At 43.7% G+C, this 27,598-nt stretch overlaps 1 protein-coding gene across 1 annotated transcript; it reads right to left on the minus strand.

The window, feature by feature from the left end:
• Window positions 1-2,587: 2,587 nt before the first annotated feature.
• Window positions 2,588-26,654, minus strand: LOC146208951 (uncharacterized). The gene is made up of 5 exons (XM_084587340.1): window positions 26,518-26,654; window positions 11,887-12,038; window positions 10,685-10,752; window positions 7,242-7,328; window positions 2,588-4,269 (listed from the first exon to the last, which is right to left on the minus strand). The coding sequence occupies exons 1-5, from the start codon at window positions 26,632-26,634 to the stop codon at window positions 4,148-4,150; spliced, it is 546 nt and encodes a 181-aa protein (XP_084443466.1). The 5' UTR covers window positions 26,635-26,654; the 3' UTR covers window positions 2,588-4,147.
• Window positions 26,655-27,598: the final 944 nt, after the last annotated feature.

Here is a 27,598-nt window from a genome sequence, read left to right on the forward strand (position 1 = left end):
TCTAGACAAAGTGCTGTTGAGGTTAAGCGAGAAAGGCGTATGCCTCAAGCAAGAAAAATGCCGCTTCAGCATCAAGTGCATCGAATTTCTCGGACATGAGATTGACGCGCAAGGCGTTCATACAACTGAGGAAAAGGTCCATTCTATCCTTCAGGCTCCTAAGCCGACTGACAAGACTTCTTTGCAGGCTTTCCTAGGGGTTTGGCATTTTATGAATGGTTTCTAGAAAACAGAGCCACGGTTGCCGCAGAGCTGTACAAGCTTCTGGAGAAAAAGACACCCTGGACCGGGAAGAAAAGGCACCAGACTGCTTTTGAGAAGCTCGACCGTTTGATTCGCTCTTCCACAGTGCTTGCGCATTACGACGAGACAAAGCCTGTACTTTTGTCTTTGGATGCGTCACCATATGGTGTTGGCGCGATTCTAGCCCATAAAGACGCGTTCGGCAGAGAGGCCCCAATTTTGTTCGCGTCACGAACTTTGGGAGCTGCAGAAAAAAACTACTCCAAACTAGACAAGGTAGGTCTGGCAGTGGTTTTAGGCGTCGCCTAGGATGACCAGATGGTGTTTGAAGTTGGCCACGTACGATTATGAATTGATGTACAGGTCTATACGCCTGCACCAAAATGCTACAGCACTTAGCACGCTGCCGCTGCCTGCCCAAGTATAATGAGCCACACCCCCCTGCAGTTGTGCTCATGCTGTCTTCCACGTCGAGCATCAAACTGTCTCCACATCAACTCTTCAAACTGAGCCGACAAAATTTATTGATGTCCTGCGTAATGAGAGCTGTGTAAAGCGGAAATCTGCACAGATTACTCGGGCAGGAATTTTCTACTTTCGCGAGGTTGGGACCTGAGTTCTCGCTACAGCAAGGTGGTCTTATTTGCGGTACCAGATTGGTTGTTTCGGCTAAAGGGAGAAAAGGCGTACTGGACTTGGCACATGCAGGGCACAGAGGCGTAGTAGCTATGAAAGTGGGCGCTTCAGGATACTTTTGGTGGCCCGAAGTCGACAACGACGAAGAGCGGCTAGTGAAAAATTGTGCGACTTGCTGCCAGCATCAAAGAACGCCACCTAAGGCACCACCTCCTGATTAGAAGGGCGCGACTGCTTCATGGCACACAATCCACGCCGACTTCACTGGCCCCGTGGAGGGAAGGACGCTACTAATTGTTGTAGACGAGTACACAACAAAAACCTAGGGAGATGTGGCTAACATTTGATCGCTTCGAGTCAGACTGTTTGTACCCGGTTCTCAATTCACATTTGATGCCTCAGTTGACCGATTAGCCTTATACACAATCTCGGTGTGCTTCCTCAAGTTGTGCGACTAGCTGGTATCCACCTTTGCTTGCTTAACTGTTACATTCTTGGTAGTTTTCAAGTTAGGATGAAAACAAACCAAGGCTTAAGCCTCTGAGAGTGCTCGCCAGTCTATAACAGAGTCGCGTACACACTGTGGCAAGCTTGCGCCGAAACAAGTTGTTTCAGTTATCAGCGAGCACACGCCGGCAGCTAAAGATAAACTGCTTCGCATCCTGTCTTTTCATGATAAATACAAATTATTAAATATGATCAAATCCTCTTGAAAAATCTCGTTCTCTATGTACCATGTGCACTCTGGTGCGAATATCAGCCTTGCTTTAAGTATGAATGGTTGCTCACTGGCTTTAATTTAACACGCCACAGATCTCACTGCCTGAAGAGTTGCAAGTGACAGCACCTCATATACAAACCTGTACTGAACACACGTTTATGCTGGAAGTAGTAAAGAAGTGATCTAAATCAGCAATGGCAACCTAGAGTCTGCCATCTTATTGTGTCTGGGGACATTTTCATAAAAAACGTTGACCATCCGCCGGACATTTTCTCCCTATTTACCCTGCTGCAGACACTGTATTTCCACTTGGATTACTGAGAAACCCCTTAACAGCTTGTTCTTGCTCTTCAGAAAGAATAATTTGTTGTACATTTTTGGGCAGAATTGTTTTTCAATTGTTCACTACTTAAGGGGGCAAGACCTGTGTCAAGCTTCCGAGTTTTAGTACTGTCTCCTCCTCTAATATAGAGAAAATAAAAGGCTGATTGATTGATAATACTTTGAAGTATATTTCTGCAGTTAAATTCAGCGAGCTTTTTTTTTTAAACTGCAGGGCATAAGTTGATGAACTCACGTGACTGTTGTCAAGTTTATAGCACCTTTACTGTTAAAAATTATTGTTCATGTCATCTTTGTTATTAAAGTAACTTAAGGAGTCACAATGTGGTGCTGAATTAGCTGATGGTACGCAGCTCTGAAAGCTCTCAGCTACATGTATCTCTATGTGCGGTTTAGATAAGATGTTTAAATTGATTGATTTGTGTGTAGGTTTCTATGTGGCAGCAAGTTTTAAAGGCACTTGTGATCTGTACTGCCCGAAGCAAAATTCTTGATTTCTTATTGTAGTCATTTTAATCTCTCTTTATGAAGTGTGATAAAGTATGGGATCACAATATTGCCTTCTCTGATATGTTTACTAGTTGTCTTTTATGTTTCCTGTTTCCCTCAGACAATGACAAGATGACTTAGCACTTGGTCTTCTATAATAAGGCTTTTATTTTCTTCGTTTTCAAACTACAATTACAGTGCCTATACATATTTTCATTGCAGTACAGCGATATGCTGTAGACAAGTACTTATCGAAGCGGGACATCATCTGAGCTGCTTGATTTATTGAGTTGCTTGGTGAACGTAGTTCTGTTTAGCGTGCGAACAGTAATACTATTGTATTGTATGGGTCCATATTTCAAAGTGTCTTGCATGCCCATTTTGTTTTATATATTTTTTGCATAAAAACTGCAAAAACGGTCCCTTGAACGTATCTGCGTCTGATACATTCCTTAAGGTTTCTTTATTGTAGAAAATATTTTGGAAGTTTTGCTCTTCTGTATCTCCTCTGGTCTTGAAGATGTTGGAGGCAGTGAACAATTTGGCTATCATACCGATGTTTGTCGTTTCTCTCATTTCTAAAACATTCTCTTGTTTGGCCAATTTTTCTACTATTTAAATGGAAATGCAGCAGAACACTATTTTACCACCTTCAGCAAGTTGCAAGAATATTTTTTATTTTTAGGCTAGCCATTACATATACAAATGTATACATGTCTAGGATGTATACCTTTGTAAAGACAGGACTTTTTTAAACACGCGCCGATCTTCCTTTTACATTCAAAAGGTACTGAACCGGTGAGAACGCCTCTACTGTGTTCTTGTCATGTTTGACCCTCAAAATTAACTGTCGCTCTTTCCCGTGAAGTCAAAACAATACATCGAAACGATCTATAAACGTGTTCAGCACTAATGTCGGTTAGCTAAAAATATAGTAATTCCGTGCCAACAATTCGAATTCCCGCTATGTCAAATGCTTATATGACAAGGCTACCAGCAATAGCCATCAAAACCTCGATCTCTAACAGATATAGTTTTCATTGAAAGCTCATAGAGTGCCACAGAGAGCGTGGTTACGTAAAAATTAGTTGCTGCAGTCTGGTTCATCGAACAGTTTGTGCAGGGACCCGCATAGTCGCTCCTGAGAGACAAAATGAGTACTGTTGCAAAACACTATTCTGTATTTGTTTTACGCTATCGCTTTGTGTTTATTGAGAGTTTCCATTCTTTATGCAAGGCTAAGTTTTAGTGTTCAGTGGTATTTCTCGTTGGTTTCGTTTTTTTTTTTGCAGTAACCTAAACAATGTTATCTTGTTTTATATTTACTTGACATGTGTAAACGTCAGCGCAGACGCCAACAATACGCTTTACATCATCTTTTAAGGTTATTCTGCTTGGCCACACTTTGTTTATCTTGTTTGTGTTCCATTATTCTATTGACATTCTGCTATTTTTCACTAGCAGTTGAACATGCGAATATTTAGCCGGCAATATTTCTGCCATTGCCAGTTGTTTGCCGAGGTTAAGGACACATTTTGAAATGGAGGACGAACACATCTCCCATCATTATCATTCCACCTTTTATCGCTATTCGCTGATGCCTCTAAAATCCCCGGGCTTCTTTAAGAAAAAGCCGCCCTTTACGACGATGTATGTAAAGATGGTCCTGATATTATGCGATTTAAAAGTTGTTGTTAAAGTTGGCGTTGTCTTTTATTAGTCGGCGCAAAGCTCTCGGCTGTAATTGGGTACTGCAACCCCACAGATGTCTTCGAACTGCTCGACGCATTCGCCTGGCACTTCATCCTCTATGCCCTTGGAGACAAAAAGCATGCATTCTGTAAAGAGAGGAAAGATATGCTAAGGAATAAAAATAACACCGCTAAGGTCGCTCTGCTAAAAACCTTCTCCATTGAAATCATAATGTTGTACTGAGGTTAGTTACAGCTTAGGGCAGGCTTCAATCAGAAGCCCGCCCTTCAAGAAGCCTTGAAGTAGAAGACATGCGCTTCAAAGCCTCAGTCGTTCTTATCAAATGTTTTTCAATGTTGATTTGTGATTATCCAAACACAATCTGTTTATTTCCCTCCATGAGCATGTAATACGAAGTACGTTTCTTGGTATAACAGCCTCGGTAGAGGCACGCATCCTCGACATCAATTGCGGCGGACCGCGAGTACGCGTATGGCCGCCCGTAATATCAATCTCCTTGTGAGGCAGGTTCGACGATGGCAGCCCGTGAGAAATGGAAGGATTGTGGCTCCGGCTACATAGCGAACACGCGAACGGCACTGTTATGCATACAGAGAATGCGACGGCCCTACAAAAGCTCATCAGCAAAAACATCATCCCTCAGTGTTCCAGTTCTTTCTCTGCCTCATAAATATGTTCGACTATCTCTTTTGCACCAGGTTTTATTATAGGTACACTAACAATCACTGCTTTCTCGGCCTTATATCATCGTGCGCTGATAAAAGCTTGAAAATAGGGATCCCGCACTACAATAATACTCTTCGTTATAAGGTATTATAATCGTGCTGCAAATAACTGAACTATCTCCTTTCCCTCATCACTGCCAATTCCAGACATAAAAATGCCATGAAGATATTAGCTTATTTTGTGTGCCGCTCGTCCAAGTGGTCGCATGAGAGCAGTACCGGCGTGTACAGGAGATGAATAAATAATTAACTTCTGTCCATTTTTTAAGGCTTCTTGTTACGGCTGCACCGCAGACAAGAAGATATCCCTTTACGCTCGCTTACTCATTTCTATCGCTGAATAATAAAGATAATTCTGGACAAAGCATGCTTCTGTAGCAGTCAAATAAGCACGTTGTTGTATAACTTAGGCAATTTAAATATTGCTTAGACCAACCATAGGTATACGCTTCTTGAGCCATCGTATTACTTGAAAATGATGTCACTTGTCTAGGTGTTGAAATTTGCTAGGAACCCAGAAAGATGGCTCTAATAGCACAAAAACAGAAAAACAACCACAAGGTGAGTTAATGTAAACACTTTTTAAAGTAACACCTGGGACCAAGATATTCGACTTTTGTGAAAGTAAGCCTTTTATTCTTTCAGTACAGCGAGGTACTAGCTAGGGCTGTAATCTAGCTGGAATGTTGAAGAACTACTACTACAGGCTTTACAATTTTTTTCAATGCTTAGGTAGACCTTCCGAATTTCATTGTTGAATTGCGAACCAAACGAGTTTGGATTCATGTCGACAGTGAAGAAAACAAACACAAAGAGAAGGTGCTTGCAAAAACACAGTCGAGCGCTGACCAGGTCTTAAGTATTGTTTTTATATTTTACAAGGTCATCAAGGTGTACAAATATGTTGATGTTTCGATATTTTAGAGAAGCATGGTCTTTTACACTACTGCGCTAGTATTTACAGGATATTTTATTCTTTTAGTAAGCATGAAAAGGGACTAACATTCGCCTTTGAGACACCGGATAACAACGAACTTCTGGTTTTTTGGGTATTCGAGTGAAGTTTGGCGGAGATTATGTTTGTAGGATGTACGCCCCTAGTGTTTAGAAGCAATTAAGTCTTGCCTTTTGATTCTACTCAATCAAAGGGGACAAAAAGAGGCATAGTTAGCTTGTGCCTGGATTCCCTACTTGAGAAATCGTGCGTCCATGAAATGCAGACTAGTTTGAGAACCAATTGGCTAGAATATTGTCCATGAACTATCTCTTGTCAGCCGTGGCTCCTGCTGCAGAAAAAAGACTTTTAAAAATGAAAGCACGGCCAGTCAAACCTAAGACAAAGGAAAGAGACGGAAGCTTGCGACCGGTAATTGCCCCATACCTACACAAACTGCGGCATAACATGAAGTTTGCGCACTGTTTTGGGATGCCGCTCATTTCTTCTGCTAATGCGAGGCTTTCAAAGCTGGGCCCTCGCCTTTACTGACGTGAAAGAAGAAGAAGCGCGTGTGGCAAAATGCACATCACGCTCTATGTGCTATGCGCTTCAGGGCTGGTATACAAGCTGCCATTTACATGCGGGAAAATGCACAACGACCCTAGGGGAGCAAGAAAAAAATTAAAGAAAAAAGAAAATGTGCCCTTGGTTAAACATTGTCATCCATGCACGAGATGTTCACACGTTTTGACAGCGTTAGAATTCTAGGAAGAAGCAAGAATCCAACTGCACGTGAACGTCTAGAGGCCTATAATATAAAGGAAAAAGCCAATTGCTGTATTAGTGATGCAATGGTTTTTATGTACACGGCGGAGTTTGACTTTGTCACGCTAATATGAAAAAAATGTTTTGCTACCTTGGCACGCCGTTGTGTGTTCAATGTCTTCTCTGTAGTTCGCAGATGCGTAAATTTTATGGCCGAATGTTTTCCAATAAAAATTTGTGAGTGCAGCGTTCGTCCGGGTTTTTGCATGTTCCTTCACTTCGTGTTCGCGATTTTTTCGCTGCCTGTATGAATCAAGAAAGTTACTAAATTGCGCGAAAACATCTTTTACTCAAAAACCAATACAAAGTTGAGCGGCAAGTGTGCAACTCTCCTGTCAACATTCCTTCTCGTTTTTTTTTTCTTTTTGTTTCTTTCATGCGAGCAGTCTTGCGCCCCTACATGTAGAAACAAATCACTTGTAACTGGAACCTCCTCAACGTTGTTTGATTTTGAAGCGGGGTTTATACTGCCATGTGAATGGAGATTTTTTGTTTCTTATCAGCTTTCCTAGCCTCTCTCTACGGTTACACAGCACTCTTGGCTTCAGTAAGCAATGTCACAGACCAGCAAACAGCTGTATAAATAAAAGACCCTAAGAATGCTACTTACGCTCCCCGTTGTGGTAGGGGCCATCAGCGACGAAACAGTTAATTCCGTTCCAGTATGGAATAGTTACAATACTTTTCGTTGTAGGGTCTGAAACGAAACTAAAGAAGGTTATTCCAATAACTGATATAGAAATTAAAGACTTTTTTCTTATTTGCTTTCTGTGCAAATTCATTTCGTTTACGGGGATGTAGCGTTCCGAATTTCCGGCTGTGAGAGACAGTGAAGTGGAGGGCTCTGGAAATTTCGACCAACTGGGGTTCTTTACGTGCACCAATATCACACAGCACACGTGCGCCTTTGCTTTTCGCCTCTATAGAAAAGCGCCCGCCGCGGCTGGGATTCGATCCCACAAATTTGGGCTCAGCATTCTAGCGCCCCAACCACCGCGCCACCGCGGCGGATCAGTGCGAATTCCATTCACATGGATATATTTGAGAAAGTATAAAAGGGCGAAGATAGTATGTTCGAATTCCATTCACATGGATATATTTGAGTTGAGAAAGTATAAAAAGGCGAAGATAGTATGCCCCGCCGGGGTGGTGCAGTGGTAAGACGCCCGACAACTGTGCCGGAGTTCCCAGGTTCGAACCCGACCGCGGTGGCTGCGTTTCGATGGAGGCGGAACGAAGTGGCGCCCGTGTGCTGTGCGATGTCAGCGCACGTTAAAGATCCCCAGGTGGTCGAAATTACTCCGTAGCCCGTCCACTACGGCTCCTCTTTCTCTCTTTAAACTTTCATTCCCACCTTCCTCCCTTCCCTTACGGCGCGGTTCGGGTGTCCACAGAGCAAGTGTGACAGTTACTGCGCCTTTCCCTTCCTGTGAACCAATTTAATTTGACTTAATTTAAGATAGTATTGTTTTTTTTTTTTTCATTTTAACATCTCAACAGCGCGGGTAGCGCTACTGAGATGCTAAAATTCAACACTTACCAAAAAACAGAAACGACAACAAGATTTATGAAAAAAAGTGATGAGATTAAATGTATGCTTAAGAAGTGGGCGAAGATAGTGTGCATAGATTGAGCTGAGATCTCTAGCGCCATGGTTGAGGGCGTGGCTAGTCTGAACGAATAACGACTGCAGATGCAGGCGAGGAAGCAGTTTTGTTTTGGTGGTCATCAAGTGCACCTGGCCCCGGTTGATATTGTGCCTGTTGATGCGGTGTGCTCGATGATAGTGTCTGAGTAAACTTTTCTGGTTGTTAAGACATTAGAATGTTGGCTTAGATACCGACTTTGCCGCTGTGGCAGCTCAACTGGCTGTTGTTCTATGTCCTCCAGGCATCGCATTTCCTGGCGCTTTGAGGGTGGTTCGTAGGCCTGTTTGGCGGAGCCCAAAGGGCGTTTTTCGGGAATAAGGCGGTACCGATGAGGGCTTGGGCGTCTCACGCCATGAAGGAGAGCTACACAGAGTGCCGGCATAGCTCACGGCAGATGGTTGCTCAGGACCGGCTGTTTGGGTTGCAGTTCTACCAAGGGCCTGCTGTATCTGTTAATAATAATAATTAGTTCACAGGAAGGGAAAGGCGCAGTATCTGTCACACTTGAGTCTGTGGACACCTGAACCGCAGCGTAAGGGAAGGGAGGAAGGTCGCGAACTATTTTAGTAAGCGTCGCAACCTGATGCTGTTGGAAGCAACAGGCGAAGATCTTCGCGGACAACATGGCATATAAGTTCCATTGGGCGGCGCTTTTAGTTGACCTACGCTGAGTTGCGACGGGCGGTTGTACTGCCGAGTCTGGGAGTCGAGGGTCCGTTCAATAAAAGGACGCTTCTCTATCGAATTCGACCACGGTTCTGAGTAAGTTTCTCAGGAGCCAAGGAAAAACCCTATTTGTCGCCTCACAAATTAACTTTCCTATCTTCTAAATGTTGGGTTCAGCGCTGAGAAAGGGGCGCTTTGAAGGTGGATGGTGGTCTGGAAAAGCATTTTTGCTCTCTATTTTCTCAGAGGCTTGTGTACACGCTCAACCTGCTCCTTCTTAAGTCACCTGACGTCGCGAAACAAAACTCATAATTCACATACCAAGTACGAGCTTCCCCATCCAATCCAAAGAAGACGTTATGGGTCTTCAGTACATCGTCTTAATGATTAAATGTAGCAACTCATCGTACTGATCGAGCCTGTCCTCTTTAATCTTGCCCGGGGTGCTGTCGAAGATGAGGGCGCTGTCGGGGTGGCTGAATCCAAACTGGAATTGGCATTCTGACTAAGCCGTCATAACGGCAGGATCCCCCTTCAGGGTGCGCGTGAGTTCCGGTAGTAGCCAGTGATAAGGTTAGAGGTCCTGGAGTTCATGGCTGACTCGATAGACTGCTGGCAGGTCTTCCGGTTCGACAAAAACAGGGCTGTTGTCTCGCACTGTAGGATGAGTCCGAAACATGGCGACTTATCATCTTCACCAAGGGTTATCTGTCAGCAAAATGCCTTAGGGGAGAAACGAAAGGACTAGCGAGGCAATGAAATGACCTCTTTATTGTGCTGACTTGTACTGGCAAAAGAACGAAACGAATCGGCAGCGGTGATACCGTTAAGTACGTGCGACGGTCGTTCACCTAAGAATGCTAATTGCAATAGGCAGGATGAATTTATTGTCACCGCAGCGACTCTAGGTAAACTAGCCAAGAGATAGCAGAAAGCACCGGAACATTAGAGAAACACTTGTGCTTGATTGCGATCATTCCAGCTTAATCTCGACGCATCTGCGCAGCAAAGAAAACGATAAAGGGGCGTTTCATGACACCGTGCATGAAAAAAACAAAAAGGGCAAAAAGGGTCTATGTGGCACAATTACAATGACAAGGCAGCATGCCGGCGGCTTTTCAAAAGCAACAACAACAATATATATATCGATTATCTGAAGACAATCTAACTAAGCAATACTGCGATTTTTTGAAGCCCATCCTATACAACACGTTTTCTGCTTACCCGAGCTTTTAAAATCTAGAACCAATTGCCAAATGCACAGTTATGAGGCTTAAAAAATTGCGATGTATTTTTCTATACACCTCTGTGGTATTGCTTCAAGGAGATTACAGAACTTGGACGTTCTGAGAAGATCGAAATTGATGTTACATATCAAAATATGTATTCCCTATTTTTGCTTAGGCGCCTGTTGGAGACAAAGTTACGAAGATAAAGCCTAACATAGAGACCTTGCAGCTCGTTTTCAACCAACCTTTCCTTATCTTGTTTTGCAGCATTGAAATCTAACTCGGTTCTAATTTCAGCATTCTCAGAAGATTCTGGGACTGTTGCAACAGTAAGCCAACGAAAGAAATGGCAGTATCCTTTGGGAGGACTATATTGAATTCACCAATGTGGTATGCGAGCGAGAATGTGTCTTAAGCCAGCACAAGAATTCATATTTAAAGAAAGTAAGGCATCAATGTAGCAGTACCTATTATAGCCAATGACTAACTACTAAAAATTCGCCTCTTACCTTCTTCAGTATAGAATTCGAAAGTATCCGGTGCGGAGATTTGACTCGCGAAGAACGTAAGATTTCTCCTAGAAACCGAGGAACATATATATCAGAATTTAGTGCCTTCTAAATATCACTATGCCGTAGGAAGAGGGAAAGATTCATAAATGTATAATATCTTTTTGTTTAACTTTACACTATCCAGAATGTGTGCAACATCACCTATTCCCCGCGCTTGATAAGCCTGTGCAGGATAACACATATATATTAGGTTGAAAGAGCTTTTATTCGGTATCGCAAGATTTTATTCCAGGTTGTACTGCCCGGTTAATGCAGACAAAAAGTTTTAACTCAGGCTGTGATTTATGGAATGATATCGCAATCTTTTAAGTGTTTTTCTGCGCTACTTGGGCCCCTAAACTCATTAGAACTCTTTACATATATGACACAACTCAATGAATATAAGTTACACATCAGGTGCTTCCATCTAGGGAGAAAGCAAGGCACTGAACTGCTCTATTGATTTACTTTCTTGAGCCAAAGAAAGACTCACTGCAGGCATCTTGCACTAAATTCTATGCGCTGTGCCATTAGAACATTCATCAAACGCTGTAAAAGGCATACACGACTGCGGTTCTAGAAATCATGTCGCCCGGACAATGTACATGTGAAAACAATCCTACACATAACCCCAACATCAATATTCTTCGACGTTCAATACTCCCAAGACAAGCTCATAGAATGACTGAATAATAATAATAGTGAAACACGCCAAAGCACAAATTTAGTTCTGTTGATAAACCACGTCTCAACTGGATCTCTCCCGTATGAAGTTTCGAATAAAAAACATATTACGCTGTTTTGTTCACAAGTGGATTGCTCAATGCGTGTAAAACTAATGTTTCATACTTGTTTTTGTATCGAATAACATGGGACGGAGTGTCGTTCAAAAATTACCTCTTGTTCTGAACCAACATTCTAATCCTCCCAAAATGGGCAGCCTTGAACTGTTAATTCTCTTACAGTCAATTTTGCAATCCTAAAACTTAATTATACTATATAATGCAAAGATCGCACAAAGCTCGGTGAACCTTTAATCCGCTTTTGGTGCCAACTTCGTCGAAGAAGTGCATTTCCTGAGCAGAGTACCAGCTGAAACCGTTTTTTATTCGAATAAAGGTGGTACGTGTGACTCTATATACCACAAAATAGGTGCTTACTTTGCTGTTCCATGGTGGCCTCTGAACAGGAACATATAGGCGGATGTTTTATTCTGTATGTTCAATTCCGTGCGCTCCAGTGTCAAGCATTCCATAATAGTGTCATTGTTGGAGTCAGAAATCGCCACTAGATGAGGAAGTTGCAAAAATGCCTGAAATGTACCCATAAATAGAAGAAAATAGGCATTAAAACAAGTGCAGCGGTAAAAAATATTTCTAAATATACGTTTCCAATAATGCAGATTGAGGGGCAAAGCCAGTATGGAACTCTTTCAAAATTTAATACAAGCATATATATATATATATATATATATATATATATATATATATATATATATATATATATATATATATGTTTCCTTGACAAAGGCCGGACCCCGGCCGAAACGTCGGATTAAAGTTTTTTTTCCACCGTGTGTCACCTCCTTTACGTTTATGCCCTACTGAACCCATTCGAGCTTCAACCCCCTCCCTATATATATATTAACACTATGAACTGAGCCTGCATAGAAAATACGAAATTTTGCTCTCCTCTGAATCATATTTTCTTGTTACAGAATGAAAATTTCATTAGCCTACACAAACTTTGACTGCAAAAATTGCATATATTTATTAGAGGAAGAGATTCCATGCAGAAAGTCAATCGAGGAAATGTATGAAGAAATGCTTATATTATTATTTTGCCACAAAGTGCATGGTTGGCATCAAAACCAATTAAAAATTTCCACTTTATAGATTCTGCCACCCGTAAAAGCTGTCGAAGTACACCAAAAAGGAAGCACAAACCGAAAATTTCTTTTTAAACAAGAACATTTGTGTTTCACTGGTCATCCAAATGTTTCGGTTTTGATGCGACCATTTTCTGCTGAAATACTAAGCATAGGAGAGCGTTTCTTGAGCACTGTTAACGCCATTATTGACCGAAGACTTCACAGGTTACGAGAGATGCCATGGCCGGCTGCTTCAATTTTAACACGCCTCAACATAAAGCAAAGAACGGCAGGAATATAGTAGTGAGTGTTCCTTTACTGGATAAAATTAAATATATCATAAATGAGAAAAGCTATGTCCCCTTCTTTAAATGTTGCTTGGGCCTGGAAACGAAGAAGAAATGACGTTGCCTATTAGTTGTTTCCATTCGTGAGGTATGCCACTCATTTCATGAAGCGCATTGCGGCTTAGTGTGACTCTAAATAACCTACATGAAGTTCTTTATCACGCATTCAAGTGAGCTTACTGCAAGCAGCAGAATGCTTTGCTTCAACATCAGGCCCCCACTTTCGTTCCTTGCCGCCTTTAAAAATAGGCATATGGCGTATGTGCCTTGTCAGTGTTATGCTCTGTTGGGAGTCCAATGCGCTATACATGAACACACAATGCTTTCACAAATATTTTGAGTTTACATCATAGACTAGCTTGAGTCAATACGGCGTTTATTTACACCAAGATTTGATAACAAAATTGATGAGCTTCTGCCCTGTTTCACTTTTTGTCCCAATATTTTAGCATTAACGCAAATTTACTTCCAAAGCATGTTTCTTAACTGAGTGGCACCTTACAAATACACCGCATGCTCGTGTCTGGCAAGTCCCACTTTTTGAGTCATCACCTTTAACTCTGAGGCAAGTCTGTCTTGTTCTCTCGCCGAGCACTTATGACTACCACACATAATGAGTCTGACGCGCATTTGACTGGGTTTTTGAGGAATCTGCAAGAGAAACTGTGAGATGATGTTATGAGGATACTGATAGGAACGGCCGAAACTTCCGACACGACGCAAAAACTGGGTTCAACCTGGTGTGAGTTAAAATCTAGTCTGGGTTCAAACTAAAGCTTAATAACATTATTTGGATACCTTTCGGACAGTAAATAGCAAACGGCAACAGGCGTTCGTAGGGACAAACTAGAGATGTATTGACTGCTATTGTTGAGCCTTATACAATGCGTAAAAGTTGCGTGAACAAACCGTATCTCTTTGAAGTAGTCCGCTTCTGAACGGCAGTCATCCAGGAAAGGAATGCAACCTTTGAGAATCTTGAAATCCGAGCTACCCTGCAGGCTACATTTACCGAAGCCGCCTTCAAATGCTCAGTCTTGCGTGTCCTTTGAAGTCGCGCGACTCCTTTTGGCAGCCTAGCGTAAGCAACTTATACAGGTCGTAACGTCGGGAGGCCAAATGAGTATGGTCGACCGAGGTCTAAACACCACTGAATGGTAATCAGATAAGGTTTAAGACAATCACAAGCCAAGCTTGTGTGCAAGCCACAGTTACCTCAACTCCTCCCCAATTTTCAGGACTACCAATCCACCCCTGACGAATGCGCTCTGATTCACTTGGCCCTATATGCGCTATACTAATCTAGAAAGACATAGAGCCAGAAGATAATTCCTTCCGCACTGGAGTTAATATCAATGGGATTGAATAACCGGACAAGAGGATGTGCTTCGCACAGATACACCCCATAGCCAATATACGCAGCGGGAACAACTACGATAGCCGAGCCCGATGACTCTAATCGACTGACAGAAAGCTTTTACACGTTCGCAAAAAGTACATTGATCGATAACAGAGCACAACTCATGCTTTGTACTCATGCCACATCATCTTCCTGCTACCGCATCATCTGGGTACCAGTACATCGGGAACGCACGCCCTCACGTCTCGACTACTAAAATAGAAGCAGTTCTCCAGGAATACTTAGTAGTTAGGCAAGACGATGAGACATGATTTATGTGGAAACTTCTCATACGCAAAATAAAAATGCTGCGCGACGGCTGCCCCATGTTCCCACGCTGCACCGCTGTTTCGAGATACGAATTTGTCATATACCAGCCGGTAACATATACAGCCCCCTTCCCTTCTCACGAAAGCCAACATATCCTTACCAAAAAAAGCCTGTAACATGCATTTTTGTACAGGTGAATTGACATTGTTCCACATTATTATCAAATGTATCAGTATCAGTACCTCCTAGCTGCCATTCCTCGACAGCTCAATAGCCACATGTAAACTATTCGTGTTCCTGGCTTTGACAAGCCATCAGAATTTCCCGATCCGCGGTGATACGGAAACAGCAGCCAAAGCTGATTTTGCGAAAGAGTCCCGCTGTTGAAGATAGTATTTTATTTTTATTCTAATTAAATTAATAATGCTTTTCTCCCCTCATTGGCACGCCTGTCACCTACTTCAGTGATCCTTTCTTTCAGTTCTTAAGTCTTTTATCAGTTTTTGTTTGTTAAATAATCCATGATTTCGATATTCGTCACATTCGTGGTAAGCGCGGTACCCTTCACAGTCTGTTCTTGCATTTTCCTATTGTTTAAGTTAACGGCTGTTTAGTGTTCCAAGACAATCTTTAACAAGAAAATATGAGATATACAAACCAGTCACAAAATATTTATAATGAAAAAAATGAGGTAAATCAGACCGAAACGATAAATTAAAATGGCACACACTCTTTGGTGTGAATTTGGAAGTGAGGGCATGACTTGCTTCAGAAAGCTGCCCGCAACCCTTACGTATTCAGGTTGTCAGAACGCATTGCGCCTTTCTAAGATGCCTGAAATAGTGGTATGTAGTTTCCCAGATAACAGTGAGTTCTGAGAACGCAACTTATTCAAAGTATTTCGGTCAACAGAGCCGCCCCTCACTGACGTCTCGCTGCTGAAAGTTTATAGCCATTTATTTTATTGCGCAAATATGCCTTTTGGCATCAGGGTCTAATATATTGATGCATGAGATTGGCGGTAGGAAAAAACAGTCAGACGTTCCACCAGTGACGAAGGACGAGGTCAAGAAAGCACTAGAAACTATGAAAAGGGGGAAATCAGCTGGAGAGGATCAGATATCTACAGATTTGCTGAAGGACGGGGGGGATATCGTGCTAGAAAAACTGGCCACCCTGTATACGCAGTGCCTGGTGTCATCGACGGTACCGGAACCATGGAAGAACGCAAACATTATCCTCATTCACAAGAAAGGGGACTCTAAGAACCTTAAAAATTACAGACCAATCAGCTTACTGTCCGTGACGTATAAGGTATTTACTATGGTAATCACTAATAGAATCAGGACAACCTTAGACTGCAATCAAGCAAAGGATCAAGCAGGGTTTCGGAAACGGTACTCTACTATCGATCATATCCATACCATCAATCAGGTGATAGAAAAATGCTCGGAATATAACCAGCCTTTATACATAGCATTCATTGATTACGAAAAAACATTAGAGTCAGTTGAAACCTCGGCGGTGATGCAGGCATTGCGAAATCAGGGGTAGACGAGCCGTACGTGAAAGTGCTGGAAGATATATATAGTGGCTGCACAGCAACCATAGTTCTGCATAAAGAAAGTAACAAAATTCCCATAAAGAAAGGTGTTAGGCAAGGAGACACAATCTCCCCAGTACTATTCACAACTTGTTTAGAGGAAGTATTCAGAGACTTGGAATGGGAGCAGTTAGGGATAAGGGTAGATGGAGAATACCTCAGTAATCTGCGATTTGCTGATGACATTGCCTTGCTGAGCAACTGGGGAGATGAACTACAAATAATGATTGATGACCTAGACAGAAAAAGTAGAAAGGTAGTCTTGAAAATCAATATGCAGAAGACTAAGGTAATGTTCAACAGCCTCGGGAAGGAACAGCAGTTTACATTAGGCAGCGAAATACTGGAAGTAGTAGGCGAATATGTCTACTTAGGACAGGTAGTAACCGCAGATCCGGACCATGAAAAGGAAATAACAAGAAGAATAAGATTGGGATGGAGCGCATTTGGCAAGCACTCGCAGATTATGACTAGCAGCTTACCGGTATCGCTCAAGAGGAAAGTATACAACAGTTGCATCTTGCCTGTACTCACCTATGGGGCTGAAACGTGGAGGTAACCAAGAGAGTTCTACTTAAATTGAGGACAACCCAGAGGGCTATGGAACGAAAAATGGTAGGGGTAACATTAAGAGATAGGAAGCGGGCAGAGTGGGTCAGAGAAATAACTCAAGTTACCTACATTCTAGTGCAAATTAAGAAGAAGAAATGGGCATGGGCAGGACATGTAGTGCGAAGAGAGGATAACCGATGGTCGCTGAGGGTAACAAACTGGATTCCAAGGGAAGGAAAGCGTAGCAGGGGGCGGCAGAAAGTTAGGTGGGCGGATGAGATTAAGAAGTTCGCAGGGGTCAAGTGGATGCAGCTAGCACAGAACCGGGTTAAGTGGAGAAATATGGGAGAGGCCTTCGCCCTGCAGTGGGTATAATCAGGCTGATGATGATGATGATGATGATGATGATGATGATGATGATGATGATGATGATGATGATGATGATGATGATGTTGATGCAGGCCTATGGCCCCAATGAATTCCAACAGATCTCGGTGGTGGGGCCCATGTGTCCATTATCTTTTGTCAGGCTGTCTGGTAGGTTGCTAAGCTTGGCTTCTGAGGTGTTCCTTGCGGGCCGCGCAAAGATCAGGACATGTTGTTAGGAAACGGTCTAGTGTGGCCTCCGTAGCGGGTGCTGGGCAGAAAGGGCAGTTCCGGGGAGCAGTCTGGGTGGTCCAGGAATATTTAACAGCGGGCGGTAATGCAGCACCCAAGCGGATTCTTCTCAGCGGCACCTCCTCAGGCCAAGTTAAACCGCCGGAAAGGTTTGATTCAAATGGTGGTATTAATGAACGCGTGGAGCGGCTAAGAACCCAGACGCTGAAGAAGGCTGGGTTCCTGGCCGAGCAGCTGGTGCGCGCCATGAAAGCTCGGGTTGTCTTGTTCGGACGAGATTGTGCCTCGCTCTGCGATCGTCTTGCGTCACCGATCGCCGTCTCCAGTCCTCCAAATAAGCCCCAATAAACCCCTCTTCTTTTGGTGGAACGTGCCGCCGTATGAATCTTACGCGACCACCATGCAGCTCCGCATCCGTACGATACTTAAGGCAACAAACGAGGTAGGCCAACAGCCAGTGGCAGCCCCTTTGTAGTCCATCTCATGCTCCGGTGCCATTCGGCAGCAAGAGCTCGCATTTTTTTAGCGGGCAGGGCGACCAGGACATTGAATATTGGTTGGCCTCGTACAAGCAGGTGAGTTGTCAAGCAACTGTGAGCAGCGCATGAAGATCAACAACGTCATCTTCTACCTGAGTGACATTGCTAACCAAATGTATCGAAATCATGAGGCCGATATACCAACGTGGGCTAACGTTAAGGGCAAGTTCACTGACGTTTTCAGTCGTCCACAGTGCGGAAAATACTCGCAGAAGAAGCCTTGCGCGTACCAGTTCTGCATGAAGGTGAAACTTTCACAAGCTACATTGAGGACGCCGTGAATTTATGCAAGAGTGTCGACCTTTCTATCGATGAGGCTGCTAAGGTAAAGAACATAATGAAGGGCATTGATGTCTATGCATTTCACATGCTGTGCGCAAAGAGCCCCAACTCGGTGGCCTCAGTATACAACTTTTGTTAAAGTTTTGACGAGTTGCTCATGCAAAGCCTCTGCAATCGTCGCCCTCCTGCACCTGCTGCGTCCGTCTCTGGCATGGCTGTTAGCAGCGACCTTTTGGCTCAAATCAAAGATTTCGTTCTAGATGAGGTCTCCCGAGAGCTTGGGTACTTTCTCGCCCACGCCCGTCATCTACTGCCAAACTGCTTACCTCTACGATGCTATACACCATTACGCAGGAGGTTGCTGATCCACTTCCCAGGTTTGGTCAGCCATCGCCTCTGACACTTAATGTACACCCTGTTCCACTGTAGCCAGCACCTCTTGCTACACCATTAAGTTACAGCCCCCCTGTTGTCATGCAGCCTCTACCTGTGTCAGTAAAGATGCCTCCAACATATGCAGAAGTTACCGCCCGCCCTCCGCCGCCACAGTCCTTCGCGTACGTGCCGACTATGGTGCCCCCATCTGTCTCTGCAAGGTTCCGATCAACGACGCTTCCCTACAATCCTTGGCACTCGAATGACAACCGGGTTATCTGGTATGCCTTAACAAAGTTGCGCCCCTACTTATCCACCACTTCAGCGTCATCACCGACCATCATGCCCTCTGCTGGTTGGCTGTCCTGAAAGGTCCTTCTGGACGTCTCGGCTGCTGGGATATTCGCCTTCAAGGCTGAATTTGACGTGATATATCGACCGGGACGCAAACACTCTGACGCTGACGCCTTGTCGCGATCGCCGCTGCCTTCTGCATCCTCGGACTCGATATTCGAACCCTTCGTTGCAGCCCTTAACTCCGATGATTTGCCTTTTGAGCAACGCCGGGATCCCTAGATATCTTCGCTCCTTAACGTCCTCCCCGCGTCCTCAACGTCTTCATTCCCGCTAGCCCTTTGTCGCCAAGCTTCCCATTTTACGATCCGCGGTGGTGTGCTGTATCGCAAAAGTTATCAGCCGGATGGTCGCGAATGGTTCTTGGTCATTCCTCGCTATCTTAGCACCGACATTTGTGCCTATCACCATGCCAATCCGCAAAGCGCACATGCTGGCTTGTTGAAGACATACGAGCGTCTCCACCAGCGGTAGTACTGGCGGGGGTGTGTAACTTTTTCCGCCGATCTATTCGCTCCGGTACTGCTTGTCCGCGCCCCTCTGCCGGCCCATTACATCCATTGATTGCCTTGTCCAGTGCGACGCTTCTATCGTGTCGGCATCGACCTCTATGGCCCCCTTCCATCTTCGACATCAGGCAACCCCTGGATAATAGCCGTCGTAGACCACCTCATTCGATACGTGGAGACTGCGTGGAGACTGTAGCCCTGTCTACGGCTAATGCTCGTGACGTCGCCTATTTCATCCTGCGTCACGTCATTCTACGTCACGGGGCTCCTCGTGAAGTTGTCAGTGGCCGCGTCTTCCTATCACAAGCGGACCGCGGGTTGTTGGAAGCTTGCGAAACAATACATCGAACCACCGCAGCTTACCATCCTCAAATCTAAGACCTCACAGAAAAATTTAACCGAAGTATTGATGACATGCTCTCTGACGTGTCTAATTGGGCTCAGGTGCTTCAGTACGTCACCTATGCCTATAGCAGCGTCTCAGGCAATGACTGGATTTTTCCCATTCCTTTCTCCTGTACGATTGTGAGCCTTCCTGTCTACTGGACACCATACTTCTTTAACACCCCGACAGTTAAGAGTACACTTCCCTTTCTGCTGTTGCCCTTAATGATAACTCGTGCCGTCAGCTGGCTCGCTCATTCATGTCGGACATTCAAGATCTTCGCCGACATGATAGCGATCACGGTAAGCCCACTTCTGGCTTTTATACCAACACCCTCGTTTGGCTTTGTGTTCCCCCTGATTCGAAGTTATCTGCAAAGTATAATGGCCCTTATCATGTATTAGAGCGTACATCTCCAGTTAACTACGTCGTGGAGCCGGCAACGTCTTCCGACAACCGTCACCGTGGGCGAGAAGTTGTTTACTTCAGTCAACTTAAGCCATACTGCAATCCCCTTGTAGTCCTCTCGTCTTAAGTAGCCAGGATGGCTCCCTCTTTCTGCCGGGACAATTGTAGGAAGAAGATGATACAGCGCCGACACAAATGACGATGGAGACGGCTGGGGTCCTGGCCGATCAGCTGGCGCGCACTGCAAGCACTGGCTGTCTTGTTCGGTCGAGATGTGTTTCGCTCTACGATCGTCTTGCGTCACCGGTCGCTGTCTCCAGTCCTCCGAACAACTCACAATAAACACCCCTTCAATATATATATATATATATATATATATATATATATATATATATATATATATATATATTGTGAGGATTCAACATTGCCCTCACCGGCAGGACGCGACGAACACTATCTCTCCCTCTTTCACGGGGACCTATCACCTTTTTCATCCTGGCCTCCTTCACCCCAGAGCTGTTGTGGAGAGGGTGGGGTGTGAGAGAACTGGCGTAGCGCGCCGGGCGGCCCCTCCTTTTTTCTCCCCTTTCATTTTGACAGACACAATCTCTATCCTCGTGGAGACGACGCCGCCACGCCGGAGAGCGCGGATGCTGCTGAGAGGCTCGAGGAAGAAAATTGGGCGTTCCCAATAAAAAGCTTGACCTGCTGACTGTGCCTCATTGTTTCGCTATTCACGGCAATGGCCATGCCTGGAACTGACGGGGGGGGGGGGGCTGGCTCGAATACCAGAACACAAGCCCCGCTAGAAACCCCAACAACTGCGTGTGTGTGTGTGTGTGTCTGTTTGTGTGTGGGCTTACGTAGTTAAGGGCAACACGCAATGTTTTTTTCGCATTTTATACTTAAGCTTCATAATTTCTTATACGCCGCTACTTTGCATCAGGAAACATTTTCATTAAATTCTGAGCATTTCAAAACTTTTACCCGGCTTTCAAATCTTAAATTTTTAAGCTATTCCAAATACATGGCTAGTTATGCGCTCAATTCTTTAATTAAAACATTCAGCATTGCTTTCCTATTATGAGAATTTGTCGCCTTTAATCGTCCCTGTTTCCTATTTTAAGATTTTAATTATTTCATTACGTAACTGATAAATGACATACCCTAAATGCTCTTACTTAAGCATCGTGAAGCATTGGCTTTTTACTTTCAACCTTCCACATATTTCAACCGATATAAGGAAGCACAACATGGATAAAATTGAGCATGCTGTAAAGAACGGGGGAAGCCTTAAAGCGGTAAAGGAGAAATTGGGCATAGGCAAAAACCAGATGTATGCGATAAGGGACAAGGCGGGCAACGTCATCACTAATATGGACAAGATAGTCAAAGTAGTCGAGGAGTTCTATACAGATCTCTACAGTAGCCAAAGTAGTCAGGACCGTAATGAGATTGGCGGTAGGGAAAAACAGTCAGACGTTCCACCAGTGACGAAGGACGAGGTCAAGAAAAAATTAGAAACTACAGGGTGTTGCACAATTAGACCCGCGCTGTAGAATGCTTCTCCCAGCTAAACCGCGGAATCCTTGCAGTTCAGATTTCGCACAGAAATCGCATTTCGTCGCTAGTATTTTTTAATACTAAATTTGTTTTTTGGTACTTGCCTGATTTGATCAGAAGAAGTAAAATATTCCCATCGCCTGCGGCGGCGGCGACGCCAGACGAACCGCTGCCCCAGCGATGGGACTGGTGGCGCCACCTCATGCTGCTAACAACAACTCTGTAGCAGGAAAAGAGGGGGCCAGCGTTTCTGGCAGAAGGTTTGAGTTGTTGTAAGCAGCATGAGATGGCGCCACCAGTCCCATCACTGGGGCAGCGGTTCGTCTGGCGTCGCCGCCGCCGCAGGCGATGGGAATATTTTACTTCTTCTGATCGAATCAGGCAAGTACCACAAACAAATTTAGTATTAACAAATACTAGCGACAAAATGTGATTTCTGTGCGAAATCTGAACTGCAAGGATTCCGCGGTTTAGCTGGGAGAAGCATTCTACAGCGCGGGTCTAATTGTGCAACACCCTGTATGAAAAGGGGGAAATCAGCTGGAGAAGATCAGATAAGTACAGATTTGCTGAAGGACGGGGGGGGATATCGTGCTAGAAAAAGTGGCCACCCTGTATACGCAGTGCCTGGTGTCATCGATCGTACCGGAAAATGGAAGAATGCAAACATTATCTTCATTCACAAGAAAGGGGACTCTAAGAACCTTAACAATTACAGACCAATCAGCTTACTGTCTGTTATGTATAAGGTATTTACTAATGTAATCGCTAATAGAATCAGGACAACCTTAGACTCCAATCAAGCAAAGGCTCAGGCAGGGTTTCGGAAACGGTACTCTACTATCGATCATATCCATACCATCAATCAGGTGATAAAAAAATGCTCGGAATATAACCAGTCCTTATGCATAGCATTCATTGATTACGAAAAAGCATTTGACTCAGTTGAAACCTCGGCGGTGATTCAGGCATTGCGAAATCAGGGGGTAGACGAGCCGTACGTAAAAGTGCTGGAAGGTATGTATAGTGGCTGTACAGCAACCATAGTTCTGCATAAAGAAAGTAACAAAATTTTAATAAAGAAGGGTATTAGGCAAGGAGACACAATCTCCCCAGTACTATTCACAACTTGTTTAGAGGAAGTATTCGGAGGCTTTTAATGGGAGCAGTTAGGGGTAAGGGTAGATGGAGAATAGCTCAGTAATCTGGGATTTGCTGGTGACCTTGCCTTGCTAAGCAACTCGGGGGATGAACTGCAAATAATGATTGATGACTTAGACAGGAAAAGTAGAAAGGTAGGCTTGAAAATCAATATGCAGAAGACTAAGATAATGTTCAACAGCCTCGGGAAGGAACAGCAGTTTAGATTAGGTCGCGAAATACTGGAAGTAGTAGGCGAATATGCCTACTTAGGACAGGTAGTAACCGCAGATCCTGACCATGAAAAGGAAATAACAAGAAGAATAAGATTGGGATTGAGCGCGTTTGGCAAGCACTCGCAGATTGTGACTAGCAATTTACCGGTATCGCTCAAGAGGAATGTATACAACAGTTGCATCTTGCCTGTACTCACCTATGGGGCTGAAACGTGGAGGTTAACCAAGAGAGTTCTACTTAAGTTGAGGACAACCCAGAGAACTATGGAACAAAAAATGGTAGGGGTAACAATAAGAGATAGAAAGCGTGCAGAGTGGGTCAGAGAAATAACTCAAGTTACCGACATTCTAGTGGAAATTAAGAAGAAATGGACATGGGCAGGACATGTAGTGCGAAGAGAGGATAACCGATGGTCGCTTAGGGTAACAAACTGGATTCCAAGGGAAGGAAAGCGTAGCAGGGGGCGGCAGAAAGTTTGGTGGGTGGATGAGATTAAGAAGTTCGCAGGGGTCAAGTGGATGCAGCTAGCACAGAACCGGGTTAAGTGGAGAAATATGGGAGAAGCCTTCGCCCTGCAGAGGGTATAATCAGGCTGATGATGATGATGATGATGATGATATTTCAACCTCACTTTGCGTGTGCTTAATTTTTTGTTTGTTTTCAGTTATTTCAAAAAATCAGTTGGTTAACTACACAATTAAGATTCTTAGCAGCACCAATCTTTGACTTTTGATTGTGAGCTTTCTGACACCCTTGAGCCGGTTGATGTAGGTTAGCTGGTAACAGCAATGGACACGATATTTAGAAGTAGTGGGAAAACACCATCGGCGTTGTGTTTTCCTACTACTTTGCATTTAATTATTTTTCCCCCGAACTGATTACAGCACCACTACAGTTCAAGATTTCTTGGGCCTCGCCGAGTTTCGGCATTGCTTTGGCATATAATATATATATATCTGTGGTGTGCTTGTGACTTATGGGCAGGACGTGTAGTGCGAAGAGAGGATAACTGATGGTCGCTTAGGATAACAAACTGGATTCAAATGGAAGGATAGCGTAGCAGGGGCAAGTGGATGCAGCTAGCACAGAACCGGGTTAAGTGGAGAATAATGGGAGAGACCTTCGCTCTGCAGTGGGTATAGTCGGGCTGATGATGACGACGATGAGATGGGCCAGGGTTAAAACCAAACAAGATGTCACACAACTTTCCCAATTATCTAACGTATTGTAACAACAGTTTCGGACGGTAGCCCGTCCTTTTTAAGGGTAGAATTGTGAATTCTACCATATATATATATATATATATATATATATATAGGCTGTCCAGCCAAATGCAATGGTAATCTGCAGCAGTTTTTTTCAACTATTGGTCCCAGAGAAACAGAATTAAAGCATACGTCGATTTTCTCGAACAGCTTCCTACGTTATTTGCATCGAACTAGTGTTTACGCAGTGATAATTTTACCAGCCAAAAACAACGCCTGGCGGAGTACAAAAAGAATTACTTGTGACTGCGGAGCTCCTTTTAGAGCCCCTAGATGCGTTCAAGATAACACAATTCACTTGTCTGTTTGGGCCCTCTCTGATGAGGCTGGTTGGGCACGCCTGCCGAATGTAATGTTTTAAAATAACAGCTGCTCTTTTGACAGCATTTTTGAACACCTATAAATATATTGGTCTTAGACGTAGCGTAATGAAATCAACGTAGCGAGCTGTTTTTTGAGACCATCTAAAGCGTTTTCACTGGCACTGTCTCTGAAGGCTATAATAAAAAAATAACCAATTAGTCTTTACTAATTTATTACCCTTGGTCAATGGATAATATACTGCAGATTAGCATAAAAGACACCCAACAGCTATGAATTGATTTTCCTGGGCTCGGGCCCGCAGTATTTTTAAAACCTTGGTTTCATTACCTTGGTCACCCGTATAACAGTTTGGATTATAAGCGCAATGTGAATCAAAACACAAACTTGTAAAATAAAGGAGCATGGTTGAAGCCTTACTGATAATGTAAACATGGCTGATGCACAGTGCAAAACATAACGAGGTTTACTGGCGTGCCGATTTTGGACCATTCTTTCCGACACACACACACACACACACACACACACACACACACACACACACACACACACACACACACACACACACACACACACACACACACACACACACACACACACACACACACACACACACACACACACACACACACACACACACACACACACACACACACACACACACACACACACACACACACACACACACACTCTGCCGGGGTGGCTCAGTGGTTACGACGCTCGACTACTGTTCCCAAGGACGCGGAATCGAATCTCGGCCTCGGCGGTAGGTTTTTGATGGCGGCGAAGAGCAAGGCGCCCGTGTGCTGTGCGATGTCTGTGCACGTTAAAGAACCCCAGGTGGTCGAAATTTTCGGAGTCCTCTACTACGGCGTCTCTCATAGCCTGAGTTGCTTTGGCACACATTAGTTCTGGTACACTCCGAACGCGTTAATGAGCATAACTATCTCGGCCTACCCATATGTCATGAGCTTCGAATTGGAATTCGTATTAGGAACATTACATCAAAAGGACTCAAACGACTAAATGACTATTTTTCTTAAGAGGCACTTGCGACTCGAACACAATACAACAAAACTTCTGGCTAATACTACACTCAATAACATAATAAGATCATTACTCCAATATAGTAATATTGTTTGGTTTCCCTATAGTAAACAGCTCACAAAAACAAGATATACAGGGTGAGGCCGTAAGGTTTACATTTAGCAAGTATACAACAGCATGACTCGGCTACAAAATTCTAAATGAAGCCGGAACGCTACTTCTACAAAACACGGGACAATCTATTGCGTCTAAGGTTTCTGTACCAAGTGATCCGAGGCTAAAAATATATTCACACTGCAAAATACGTCTACTTCACAATCAATTCGCAAACGTGTCCGTGGGCACTTGACATTGCAATTTGAATAAATAGAAACTGTACGCCTTTCATATGGCAAATTTACGCTTGAGATCAAAGTGCCATAAGAATACACACTTTAGGCTTCTTGGTCAATTGCCAGCGTTTACATGTCTCGATTCGTTCTTTAAGCACCTCATCTTGCCCGTGCATTCTTCAGATGTCCCACATTGCTGGCGAAGTAATATTACTGCTTGCTCATAACTATTCATGCAAAAATAAAACTGTAGGCTGTTGCGAACTGAAAATTTCCTTTGAAATTTACTTAGGCACGTAGCGATCGTTACAGCTTGCACGTACGCGCATATTATCTCAAGTTTGCCACAAATCTCACGCTTGCATATCCACGTACTTGAAACGCATCCGGAGAGTTGCGCTGTAGCAGGTGCGGCCCCATCATTTCCCACGAATGTTCGACATATTGCACGAAAAAAAGGGCGTAGAAAAGCACATACATGCTGGCTTTCATTTTCGCGGCTCTGCACTCTAGTTCTATTCTATGGCAAAAATGAACAGAGACAGAACCCTGTGCTCCTTTTTATACATTTTACAGGCAATCGTTGCCCAACGTTTAGCGCTCCAGTCCAATATTCGAGAAAAAGAGCAAACCTTAGTGCAGTCCTATATTTCGAACCCTTTCAAACTGCTGCGAGAACTAGAACACTTTCAACCATTTAGAATCTAAGCTTCAAATTCTTTTTTTGCGTGCCATTCGAAAGAGCGAAATTGAAAACAACTTCCGATTGCAATATGTCAGATGCCATACGAAAAATAGGTATGGCACATTTTGTTATGAGTGTGCGTCTGTGAAGCTATGAATTTTCTTCGTGTAGCAAAGAGCAATGTTAAATACAGGAAAAGCAGCACCTGACAGTGCAGGTGAACCGGGACAAATGAACCCTAGGAACATCTGCAATTTTAGCGTGGCATAACAAACCTGAATCAAATTTTATGTTGCTTGTCAGGGCGCCAGTGCTTAACTAAGATAACAAAACTAAAAAAAAAAAACTATCAAGAATTATAAATGTCAGAATATCCACGTATATAGTCTAGTATTGGAAGTGCAATTATCTTTAGCTGAGCAGCTGTATTAAATTGTGTACAATGAAATAGAAATCGAATAAGTTCGTTTTTGATTTAATGCAGCTGCCAATCTCTTGAGCCACATACACATTTTGTCATGCTTTGCCAAGTATATTATTAGGAACTCAACGATGTGAAACTAAGATAGCTCCTTGGTACTGAAAAGCAAGACTAACTATTACAACTCAACCTTTTGTGAAGAGAACCCATGATTTTATGCATGATCTAGGACTTTTAGCATGCCGCGCTCTGTAAGGCTGCTCAAGGTGTAGGGAAAATGCAGAAACCATCCCAAAAGCGCCTTGCTAACATTAGGATAAAATACGTCCAACCGGATAAAGAATATTGCG

This window comes from Amblyomma maculatum, chromosome 1 (genome assembly GCF_055883805.1).
Source record: "Amblyomma maculatum isolate TAMU_Amacu chromosome 1, ASM5588380v1, whole genome shotgun sequence".
Classification (NCBI taxonomy): Eukaryota; Metazoa; Arthropoda; class Arachnida; order Ixodida; family Ixodidae; genus Amblyomma; species Amblyomma maculatum.